Raw genomic sequence first — 12,362 nt, forward strand, 5'->3', positions numbered from 1 at the left:
CGTTGTGGTGAAGTCAGGCAGGTTGAGGACTAGTTTCTATACATTGAGTTTGTATGCATGCATTCATTGTCCTGCACCTGGAATTTAAATTGGTACATTTCTTTTTTTATTTCATATGCACAGTATACCCACTTAGATTTCTAGGAAGCTGGCATGACACTGGTAGTACATATAGTAGAGGAAAAACATCACTTTATTACTATATGTGTCGCATGTTAATTATGTCTGCTGATAATTACTTGAATGTAATCAAACATTTGTGCTTCTAAACCTGTATTTTCGCTACAAATTACACAAACGAAACTATCTGTTTTCAAAATCCACCGATTACATGCAGTTCAAAGTAGTCGTGCTGCTTTGTGCCCCCCGTGACATCCATTGTGGAATAATCACGAACATGAGTGGGAACCCATTGCAGCAAAAAGGCAGCAGAGACCTGAAACTACACAGATTTAAAAGCTTCAACAAGCTATGAACATTTGCTGTGAGGGAGGTATCAAATAATATTCATTACTCTATTTAGTTTGTGCTCCGTCTTTCGAATCCACAGACTTTGTCAACAACTCACATTTTATTTTTGTGCCCTTTTTCCTGTTGCTATAAGAAAGCATAATGCAAAGTAGGTATTTTACACCTACACCTACACCCCCCCCCCCCCCCCCATCACCGCCTTCAGTTCAAATCATGCCTCTTCCTCCCCCTCCCATCTCATATCTCCCGTGATGTGCACAGGGAAGATTGACACAGCAGTTTCAGCCAAGGCTGCACACAGAAGAGCGTTCAGTGACAGGATTACACTATCCGTAAAGGAGGACAATAAGAGATTAAAAGGAAGGAATGATGAAGAAGTACTGAAGAGGAAATCACTAAATGAAAGTAAAAGAGAGGAAGAAGGAATGAAGCGCTCACACACCACAGCAATCTAGACGTGCTGGATAGTTGGAGTTGACAGTGCTATTGGGACTTTGAGAAGTGAAGTTTCAGCTGACAAGGAAATTGAATGGAAACAAGGAAAATAGTCATCAATTAGTAGGGTGAGTATCTTTTTAATCATGGTCACAGTATTTCATGTCAGGAGATTACAATTAGATAACGTGTTTTATTTTTAATGAATGAATGTGTCCACTTAAAGCTGAAGATCAACAGTGATAGTTTTCCTATCCCAGGCCATGTAGTTTATAGGTATAATCATCATCATCATCATCATAACAAAAAAACTGTCAGAAAACTAGCTTGAGCATCATGAAAACTGCTGGGCCAAGTACGACCAGGTCAACAGCGCCTCACATTGTCAGGGTTATATCTCTCTTTGAGATGACAGGTTACATGATTTCAATTTTGATCTATCCTGAATTGCAGGGTTTTAGTTTTCCACATTAAACGGAACCTTCATTCATCTTAACCCAAGACATATGCAGTCAACTGCAGCAACATTAGGCACACTTGCACATTCTCCAATACAGGAGCTCTATCCAATTTCTGCCTTAACAAAGACAATCATGCTCAGTTTTGATTGACACTGTCCAGTTGCGCAAAACTGTGTTAATACTTTGTCCCTTTATAATGCTATTATAAAATATAAGAAATAGTTTGACTGGAACATTGTAGCTCTACACCTTGGAAAACTATACTCATTAGATTGAGGAGGTGTAACAAATGAAGTGACCCTCTGTGTTCATCAAAAACAACACAGGTTTTTTTTTCTTAAAAAGTATATTTATTATTGTTGCAAGCCATTGCAACATTAGGCACAGTTTGATCATTAACACTGCGTTTAAATGTAAGGGGGGAAAAAACTGTACTTAATTAAAATGCATTGCACATAAAGGTTAAATAACTTTTACCTAAATAAATATTTAAAAACAAACTGTTCTTAAAGATTAAAGGCAAAGTTAAACAGAACGGAACTGTACTTTGGCAGCGATTCTTTTGCATAGTACTATAAGGAGAGTGCAGTACATTATTTATTGTTTGGTATAGTTATAGGTTTCACCCAAGAAAAGCAGCAAACCCTTTCTTTAGAATCAGGTTAACATAAATAAAGATATAAATAACCCCCCCCCCCCCCCCCCAAAAAAAAGCACACTGTGCACTGTATCCATCAACATTCTTTTTTTATAAGGGCATTCGTCAATTTATTATCTCTACATGTACAGTCATCCTTATGGATGACTCTGGTAATTGAATGAAAATGAGCTGCACCAGAGATGACTAGTTATGACAATGCATATGATGGAAGATGGAAACGATGATAACATATCGAGGAAGAAGGCTGTGGAACCCACACAGAATGTGTTATGTCTTATTGTGGCAGATAGAAGAGAGTCTCCACTCTCCCTTGCTGAGATGCCAGTTTTAGGTTTGAATTGGATTCTTCACTACAGAATCCCTTCTTTTTTTTATTCCGGCATTTGTGATTGTGACTTGTGGCAGTCATTCAGTAATGTCTATGAGTAAAGTCTGTGATCAAAAGATCTGAATCCAGTGTAACATAAAGCACAATGACGTTGCATAAAGACGGGATATTTCATTAGGTACACCTGCACAGTCTAAGGCGGTCCAACTTCTCTATCAAAAACACCAATAAAAAACTATTGTGTCAGTGCCATTCTTTTACACAGTTTTATGTGTGCAATTATTTAATTTGTGTTTTTATTTCCTTTACAATAAAAAAAACGAAATATGTATTTTTACTTTGTCTTGATATTTGTGTGGAATTAATTGTTGATGAATTGAATCTTGGCGCAACTGTGTCAAAATGAAGTGCACTACTTGGCTGAAACCAGCATAGGCATTGTTGGTTCTGTCCCAACTAGTTTTCTGTCTATGGGAAGCGGCGCAACATCAACTCCCGCTACTGGCACTGAAATAGGAGTTAAGGACATAAAGAGAGCGATTTCCCCATCCATCCATTCATTTTCCGTACCGCTTCTCCTCACCGGGTTCGTGGGCTTGCTGGCGCCTATCCCAGCTGAATCTGGGTGAGAAGCGGGGTACAGTACACCCTGAACTGGTCGCCAGCCAATTGCAGGACACTTATAGACATACAACCAGTCACACTCACACCTACGGGCAATTTTCAGTCATCAGTTAACTTACCACGCATGCTTTTGGGATGTGGGAGGAAACCGGAGTACCCGGAGAAAACCCATGCAGGTACGGAACATGCAAACGCCACACGGACGAGGCCGGATTTGAACCCAGGTCCTCAGACCTGCGAGGCAGATGTGCTAACAAGTCGGTCACCGTGCCTCCATTTCCCCATCCCATTCCGAAAATATTTTGAAAACCTCATGAATCGATTGATTTCTTTTCCCCACGGTCGATCAAGGAAATGTAGTCAAATGCCCGCCCTTAACTATATCGCCCCTTTCACAAGGATAGACAAACCTTCTCATATTATTGAAGGAGAAGGTTCCTTTCACATGTAAAAATGTCAATTGAGGTAACTGAAATATTATGATGCACTGAAGTTCTACACCGCTAAAAAACTACAAAATTAACAAACTGTCAAATTAGTACCTCAGTCTCAATCAAAAATGAACATTGTTATCGTTGTAAATGCAGAATATTTAATACAGCTCTTGTATTGGATATTATTTTAATGTACAATTGGTAACAATGTTTTGACTGATCAGTGTGTTAAATATACCTTTATAAATGTGTTGAATTTCTTATTAAAATGTTTTATTTTAAAAGAATGCTTTTTTTGTGTGTGTGTACAATGTGGTGTAATTATACAATCTGATTTATTGGGTCCACCGTGTTCCTTGTGACAAGATAATCCCCTCTCAGATGTCCATAAAACATGGCCGAGTCAAACTGAGATTAAGTCTAAATCCACACTTTTAATTCAGCAATACAACACAGATGATATAACACTGCCCTGTGGATAGTGAAGACAAATATATCCTTGACTTTTGTAATTCTTCATGATGATTCATTTCAAGTCCAAACGGACATTGTGACCATTGCATACTGTATGTGCTCATTTGCAGTGGTCTGCAGTGGTCTTCTCAGAGGCCCAAGTATTGCCTGCATGGTGGATGGCTGATCTGTGGGAGTGATTAGACTCTGGCCTCCCACCCAAACCTCAAATGAGGGATTATTGTTGCCATGGGAACAAGTAGGTCCAACAGGTGATGGAGGCAGCCTTCTGTGTGGGACTGTTTGAATGGTGTCACAGATTGGTTCGGTTCGCCGGAAGAGGAACGCAGATATTTAAGCATCTAACAATCAATGCATCTTCATTTGACCGTATGATTAGTCTCTTCTTTCTTTCTATTCTATTCTATGGTGTTTCCAACTTTCCAAGCCTAGCATTGAGACCTGAACATGCTAGTTGGACAGTCAAGCTACCAACATAAAGATACAAAAAATATGAATGTACATGACAGGTAATGTACGTGTCAACATAATGTGCTCATTCATCAGTCTTGTGATTAATGGTATTTTTTTTTATTTTTTTTTTTTATTTTTTGGTGGTTTTGTTTAGTTTTGTTTTTTACATAGTGTTATCCAGAATTCCTACGATAACAAGTAGGAATACGTTTGTTAAATGGGCACCTAGAGAGAGTGAGTCAGGACAAGCTCAAGGATATTTACGGCAAGCAGATCCTCCCGAAGGCTAAGGCCATCCTGTACTGTCCTACACAGAGTTCTCCTCCTCACCCTGCAGCCACACAGCACGTGTTATAAGAACAAGAGCATGTCATGTCTTGATCATTAAAAATTGCCCAATGTATGCGTTTTTCAATATCAGTCGATTGTATCACGTTTTCTACTTTGTTCCTAATTGTATTCCGGGGAATAGAATTGATTCACATCGGCAAACATTACTTTTATTATTTTATTTATATATATATATTTTTTAGACACAATTAAAATCAACGAATCCGGATGGGTATGGAATGATTAAAATAAAGTGCCACATATAGGATGGCTAATACTATTGAACAACTAAGTGGATAAAGGTATTATGAATACTTAAACATGACTCTTAAAGTGTATTGAAGAAAATATGGGCTTGGTCTCTCTTGACAACTATAGTATAGAGTAACAACAGATGTGTGTCTATAGGATTTCTTGTCCATTTATCCAGAATAACATTTGTGAGGTCAAACGTGACTGATGTCGGCTCACAATCACTGTGGACGTTTATCCCAAAAAGTGTTTGATGGGGTAGAGTTCAAGGCTCTCCCATTCTTCCACACCAAACTCATCCTATAGGGACCTTGTTTTGTGCATCGGAGCATACAAAAGGGGTCTTATCCAAACTGCTCCCACATAGTTGGAAGTATCCCTTACCTTTTTGTCCATAGAGCACATGTATGTTGATTCAATTCCAAATGGACAATGTGACTGACTCAGACTCATACTGAATATAATCTCATAATCTGCCATCTGCCTTCTCATTAAGATAAACAGAACTCAGCTTTCCGAATGGTAATCCATTTAAATAAAACACAGGCTTGTGGATTTAAAATAGTTAGGTGACCGGAATGTTAGTTAGGTCTACGTGGCATCCAGTAGTGATCTTTCAAATATCTCTTTCATTGATCTTAAAAACATATACACAGTGTGTGTATATATATAAAATGAAACATTCTTGCTGAAGTTAAGGAATTTAAGCTTAGGTATTCTCCATCATCGTGGCTAACAAACATTTTTCAAAAAAGTTGATTGTTGTTTGTACATTAGGCTTGACCCGCTTATTTGCCTAACAGGTACAGCATTGTGTCAAACAACTTACCAGAGGAGGAGCGTCTGAGGATCTGCAGCTTGGATCTCCATAACGGTCACGGTTCCTCCGACGTCCACTCACATTCGGCCTGCGACACAGAATTAGAGGAGAAGCGGAGAAGGAGGAGGCGGATAGGTGCGTCCGCTGCTGTCCCCAGCACACGGGGACAAGGAGGGATGAACAACTACAACGGGAGGGTTCTGACAAGGGGCTCCAGCCAGGTACGGAGCCGCTTTGTGAAGAAGAATGGACAATGTAATGTTGTCTTCACTAACATGGAGGAAAAGAGGCAGCGCTACCTAGCAGACATCTTCACCACCTGTGTGGACATCCGCTGGAGATACCTGCTGTTTATATTCTGCACAAGCTTCATCATCTCCTGGCTTTTCTTTGGCGTCATCTTTTACAGCGTCTCGCTTTCCCACGGGGACTTTGAGGAGCACCTCATGGTGAAGGGTGAAGGAATAGCAGCGGGCGGGCTGTATTCACCCAACTCTGGACACACTACAGAAGGACAGACAAAAAGAGTGCCTTGCATCCTCCATGTCCAGGGATTTGTTGGTGCTCTCTTGTTTTCCATGGAGACACAAACTACCATTGGCTACGGCTGGCGCTGCATCACTGAAGAGTGTCCCATGGCTGTCATAACAGTGGTTGTTCAGTCCATCGTGGGCTGTATCATTGACTCTTTCATGGTTGGCACCATTATGGCCAAGATGGCGCGCCCAAAGAAAAGGAACCAGACGCTCGTGTTCTCCAAAAATGCTGTCATTTCCCTTCGTGACGGCAAGCTGTGCCTCATGTGGAGGGTGGGGAACTTGCGCAAGAGCCACATTGTGGAAGCTCACGTCCGGGCGCAGGTCATCCGTTCCTACGTCACAGCAGAAGGAGAATTCATCCCACTGGAGCAGATGGACCTCAATGTGGGCTACGACGAGGGCACAGACAGGTTGTTTCTCGTATCCCCGCTGGTTATAGTCCATGAGATAGACAAAGACAGCCCATTGTATAGTGTAAGCCGAGCTGATCTGGAGACGGATGAATTTGAGGTTGTTGTGATCCTGGAGGGAATGGTGGAGGCCACAGCCATGACCACACAGTTCCGTAGCTCTTACCTTTCCAGGGAGATCTTCTGGGGCCACAGGTTTGAGCCTGTCATCTATGAGGACCGCAACTGCTACAAGGTCGATTACGCACGCTTCCACAAGACCTACGAGGTCCCGTCAACACCCAACTTCAGCGCCAAAGAGCTCGACGAGAACGCGAGTCGGGCCTCCTCTGTGGTTTCTCCCTTCTCCGCACGCATGGCTTCAAAAAGCTTGATCCCTTGTTCGGTCAGTACCTTCTGCTACGAGAACGAGGTCGCGCTGAGCTGCGGGGAAGAAGAAGAAGAAGACATCTTTGACTCCTCTCCAATTGTAGGGAAGGAAAGAGCAGAGGAGAGAAGGACTTCTGTGGACTTCCACAATATGTTTAAGGATACTGCCACCATGACATCTGGGAGTCACAATGTCATGTGTGTTCTGGACATGGACAATAACCAGATGGAATTTGACATCTTACAAACAGCCATTCCACTCGATCCAGTGACCTATAAGAACGAGCCAGAGATTTGAAGAAATCAATGAGGAAGCAGATTGAATGTCTTTTCTGTTTTGTTTTCATTGCATGACATTGGGGATTTGATATCGAGAAATCAAAACTCCTTTTGTCTTGTCAGAATAATTTAAAGTAAATCAAAAGAGTCGTGGGGATTTTCTTATTAGGAATAGAGTGGAATTTCTAAGGTAGAACAAAAATTGTGAACCAAAGTTTCGCACTGGAAATAATTGATTCTTGCATCAAACTGTTACTGTCCTAAAGTCTTGATCAAATGGGCATGTACTTTTTTTTCTGACTAAAATCTTAAGATTCCTAACTGTCATAGAAGTGTAAAAGCAATCAATTGCATAGCCTCAGTTTGACTTTGGCAGTTCCAATGTAAAGAAAAGGCAAATCTTTGAGGGCACAGACCCTTGGCTCTTCTTTATGTCACAACCAAAGAAAAGCACACGTTGAGTCGTTTGACTTCAGTGTGAATGCGACATTCTATAAAATGTTTTAATGACATATTCCTTTTTGAGGAGGACCAAATTCAAGGTAGAAATGTTTTATTTCATGACTTTTATGATTTTGTGTTCATTCTAATGGTGTTCTCTGAGTCATCTGTTGTCAACATTCCACCTTATGCATGTGAAATCTCTTGCTGTAAATAAGGGATGAGAGGACCCCAAATGAAAGAACATTTTCTTACAGGCACAAGACATGAAAATTGTTGACAAACTGAAGTAAATATTAAGCATCCAGTCTGTTTATAGGACTGAGATATATACAATATTTGTGCTCCTATGCATTTTGAAGAAATATTCAGAGTAAGGCAGGGCTGTGCACCCAGAGTTGGTGATCCAGTGCCTTGCTCAGTGGCATTTCTCCAACTTGTCCCACTTTCCACATTACAATTTGTTTTCAAAAAGTGAAACACCGAACATCGCTGAGTCACGAGGATACATTAGCTTCTATCACAGCATGCAGCTTTGGGTTACGGACAGTTTTAGAATTATAAAGATCTCAGTCATGATATAAAGTCTTTGTAAAACGTAACAGAAGGGATGAAGTTAGAGTGAAGCCTCTAGAAATGTGCACAAGGGACATGAATGAAAACAAAGTTCAAGGTTTGCCATTGTGTTCAATGTTGTTTGTGATGGTTTTGTTCTGTTTTTAAGCTGCCGGCGCTTTAAAAGCAACATTCAACATACAGAAATTAGCCAGTGGAAAAATACAGAATTGTGAATCCTTGTCTCATCTGTGGTATATTAATGTTCACGCAGTACTGAATTTATATTTTCACTTTGTCACTTTGTCATTGATTCACTTTTTGTGTTGTGCAAATGTGGATTTGCGAGAGATTGTGAAGAGTATGTGTGCTCATGAGCAACAAATGTGTAAGCAGTCACTTTAAAATATGTTATTGTTTATTTTTGTAGTGCTGAAGTAGAGGGTAAAAACAGCTCTCTTGTACACGCATGCTTGCTGTCAGCCACAATGGTAAAATGCTGTAGGCAAAAACCTCAAAGAGCCTGTCTTTTGATTACTACAGTACAGTTCAGTACTGTATATTCATACGATACTATTATTATTTCTTATCAAGAAACTAATCAAGGACACCAACTGCAAGCTTTTGATGTGGCATTATTACAATAATACATTTTTAAATAGCAATGGCAATCATAGGCTGGTGTGTGGGAAATAACTGTAAAAAAAAAGAAAGAAAGAAAGAAATATTATATATATATATATATTTTGTTTACAATGCACTTTAATATTGGATGTTTACGTTTCAATGTTATGAATAAATCTTTGAATTATTGTTGCTGTTGCATTCTGTGTCACTAGATGTCACTGCAGCTATTTACAGTGGAGGCCCACTGACGCTAACACAAAACTGGGGCCCAGAATTTTTGACCGTGTCTTTTTTTTTTTTTTTTTTTGCCCTCATACATTACACCAATGTAATTGAAATAAAACCACCAATATGTATTTACTATGTGTGTTTGTATAAGTGGAGAGTTTTAGTGTTAATTTAAGAGGTTTTACAAAATACGGCCTTTGCCATTTAGGTATAAGAGCTATTTTATGCTATTTTATGCACCTACATTTTTCAGGCGCTCAGTAGTATTTGGACAATTGGAATAACTGTAAATAATTGTTCTAAAGTGAATGACAGGACTTCACCAAATTCTGAGTTTCCTCCTTGGTGTTTTGCCAGGCCTTTACTGCAGCCACCATCATTTTCTACGTCTTTGAGGGACTGACTCTCCTAACTTTGGTCTTGAAAAGCAATATTGAATATTTCATGTCCTTTCTTTCAAAAAGTCTTTTTGCAATAACTCGCAGGAAGACAGCAATAGCGGATGATCACAGAATAATTTCTTTCGGTGAATACAAAAATACTTCACAATATCAAACTAAGTCAAGCATACTGTGGAGAAGATGATGAATCAGTGTCAGAATTTACAATCAAGAGAAGCGCTCATAAAAAAAGGGTTTCAACATGGAAATCAACATTCATGCAAAGCCAGAAACCACGGTACACTTATATCAGATTGATGGGTAAAGCAAATCTGCAGTGAAGGAAAGGTACAGATAATGATCCAAAGCATACCACATCATGTGTCTAGCATGGTGGAGGCAATGCTATGGCATGGACATGTATGCATAATAATGTAAGGGGCTCACTGGTGTTGAATTGTGAGGTGTGCAGTGATATGCGCGTGTAAACAACACAGTTGTATGACGGAACTATGACATTTATGGAAGAAAGATCAAAGGAGCGCGTCAAGGAGATCAGATAGCAAAAAAAGAGGACGACCACATTTTGTAGTTTCAATGACAGTGAATCTTTTGATAGTGGGCACACACGACAGATATATCTGATCCTTTTTCCCAGGGGGTGTGGATGGGAGCAGCAAAATTCTGTCTTGTGATCCACATGTAAACACAAAGACTCTAACCCCGGCATCTTCCCTGGCCCAAACACTCAATCGCTGCTGTATCAAATACTCTACTAATCGAGTTGAATTTGGATAAAGCAGTCACAATAGCTGTTGAATGGCAATTTTAGGCCATAACACAAAATCTGTCAAAAACAGCATTCTACAGACTGAAATGGACTGGGCATTCTAAGCCATTTGGTGGATCGCTCAAGGGTACCTCAATATTACTCGGGAAACGGACCTGCACATCGGGGTTTAAATCTTCAACCCTCTGTTCCCAAATTGAGCCCTTACCTGAGGAGTATTGTTTTCCATTCGTCCATGTTTTTATACTGTTTATCCTGTGCGAGGGCACAAAGGGGAAGTTGGAGCCGAGAGAGGATTCAGTCTTTACGGATCACCAGTGAAATACAGTACAAAGCATTCGGGCCTTAGGACAAATTTGGACTTTCGAACGGCAGGGCCGGCTGCCCACGCAATACACACCCGTTTGTGGTCAACATTTCATGTCACGTCTGTTGCTTGGACCACATTCAAGTTCCAAATGAAGTAATATACAGTAGATTGTGGTACGATACAAACGTAATCAGATCTACAGATCTACTGCTTGTTCTACAATGGTAGGTTTCTTCGTACTACATCCACTAGTACTAGTTATTCGAGTAGCATGAGTATCAGATCTATCATCTATATCAGTAACCTCAGGCTTGTTTTCGCTTTCAGTTCTGAATAGTGATTGTCACGTTTTAAATTTGTAGGGATAAAAAGTGGCCACCCACTGTCCGCGGACTACATTCCCACCTTCTTCTCTTTCATCCGGTCACCAGAAAATGCTGGAAGCGTAGCAGCTGTGGAAAAGTTTAAGCCACTGTGTTCTGTGCACTGTGCACTTTGGTATACTTACATGAATGCCTATTTTTCTGATGTGTTGATTAATGTACATTGTCCTAATCAAAGAAATAATTAAATACAGGTACATCTCTATAAATTCGATTCGTGTCAAAAGCTTAATATTGTTAGGAAGTGCGATTCAAAAAGTGAATGAATAGAGATGTACTACAAACTACAAATATCAAATATTTCATGATTTTTTTGTAATATTGGTACATCTCGATAAATTAGAATGGTCCAAAAGTCCATTTTGTTCAGTTCTTATAGATACATTAAACACTAAAGTACTTGTCAGAGGACAAATCCCTACCTAATTTATATATTAAACATTTATTTTTATTTCTTGAAATAATTAATTATTTCTTTCCACGTTATATTTTAGTTTCTAGAGATGAGGAAGTTGGGGTTTTTTGTTTGCTATGAGGTATAATCATCAAAATTGTATTTTAAATAGGCGGCACGGTGGACGACTGGTTAGAGCGTCAGCCTCACAGTTCTAAGGACCCGGGTTCAATCCCCGGCCCCACCTGTGTGGAGTTTGCATGTTCTCCCCGTGCCTGCCTGGGTTTTCTCCGGGCACTCCGGTTTCCTCCCACATCCCAAAAACATGCATTAATTGGAGACTCTAAATTGCCCGTAGGTGTGACTGCGAGTGCGAATGGTTGTGTGTTTGTATGTGCCCTGCGATTGGCTGGCAACCAGTTCAGGGTGTACCCCGCCTCCTGCCCGATGACAGCTGGGATAGGCTCCAGCACGCCCGCGACCCTAGTGAGGAGAAGCGGCTCAGAAAATGGATGGATAGATGAATGGATGGATATTTTAAATATGAAATATTTCACTCTGAGTGTGTGTCGTGCATCTCTATATGTTTTACTTTTTGAATTAAACTACCTAACTAAATTAAGATTGTCACTATTCACGTGTATGCATTATAGACGTGATTGACATGCGCGTGTGAACGTTACTGACATGAGTGCATGAGCGCCAGTGACATGTACGTGTAAATATGATTGCCATCCATGCATGAGTGTCAGTGACATGAACACGTGAGCACCAGTGACGTGTGTGTGTGAATGTGATTGACATGCGTGTGTGACCGTCAGTGGCATGTCCGTGTGAGTGTCAGTGACATGCATGCGTGAGCGCCAGTGCCATGTTCACATGAGTGTGTTTGACTAGTGTTTATGAGAACAAGA

At 40.3% G+C, this 12,362-nt stretch overlaps 1 protein-coding gene across 3 annotated transcripts; it reads left to right on the plus strand.

Moving 5' to 3' along the window:
- Window positions 1-729: 729 nt before the first annotated feature.
- LOC133414330 (ATP-sensitive inward rectifier potassium channel 12-like) lies at window positions 730-9,243 on the plus strand. 3 transcript variants are annotated; one of them, XM_061699601.1, is made up of 3 exons: window positions 730-1,034; window positions 3,999-4,139; window positions 5,727-9,243. In XM_061699601.1, exons 2-3 carry the CDS (start codon window positions 4,117-4,119, stop codon window positions 7,357-7,359), a joined length of 1,656 nt encoding a protein of 551 aa, XP_061555585.1. In that variant the 5' UTR covers window positions 730-1,034; window positions 3,999-4,116; the 3' UTR covers window positions 7,360-9,243. The 3 variants fall into 3 exon arrangements, with proteins under 3 accessions (XP_061555585.1, XP_061555584.1, XP_061555583.1); XM_061699600.1 differs by having other exon boundaries at window positions 3,999-4,126; XM_061699599.1 differs by lacking the exons at window positions 730-1,034; window positions 3,999-4,139 and adding an exon at window positions 4,159-4,397.
- The last annotated feature ends 3,119 nt before the right edge of the window (window positions 9,244-12,362 follow it).

The sequence above is a fragment of the Phycodurus eques genome, chromosome 16 (genome assembly GCF_024500275.1).
Source record: "Phycodurus eques isolate BA_2022a chromosome 16, UOR_Pequ_1.1, whole genome shotgun sequence".
In the NCBI taxonomy this organism is placed as follows: Eukaryota; Metazoa; Chordata; class Actinopteri; order Syngnathiformes; family Syngnathidae; genus Phycodurus; species Phycodurus eques.

Excerpts from the sequence above, each read along its gene's own strand:
- LOC133414330 (XM_061699599.1), top strand. The coding sequence starts at position 4,336 with ATGCTAGTTGGACAGTCAAGCTACCAACATAAAGATACAAAAAATATG. Across the intron at positions 4,398-5,726 it reads AATATGAATGTACATGACAG|GTACAGCATTGTGTCAAACA; the intron begins GTAATGTACGTG and ends TTTGCCTAACAG.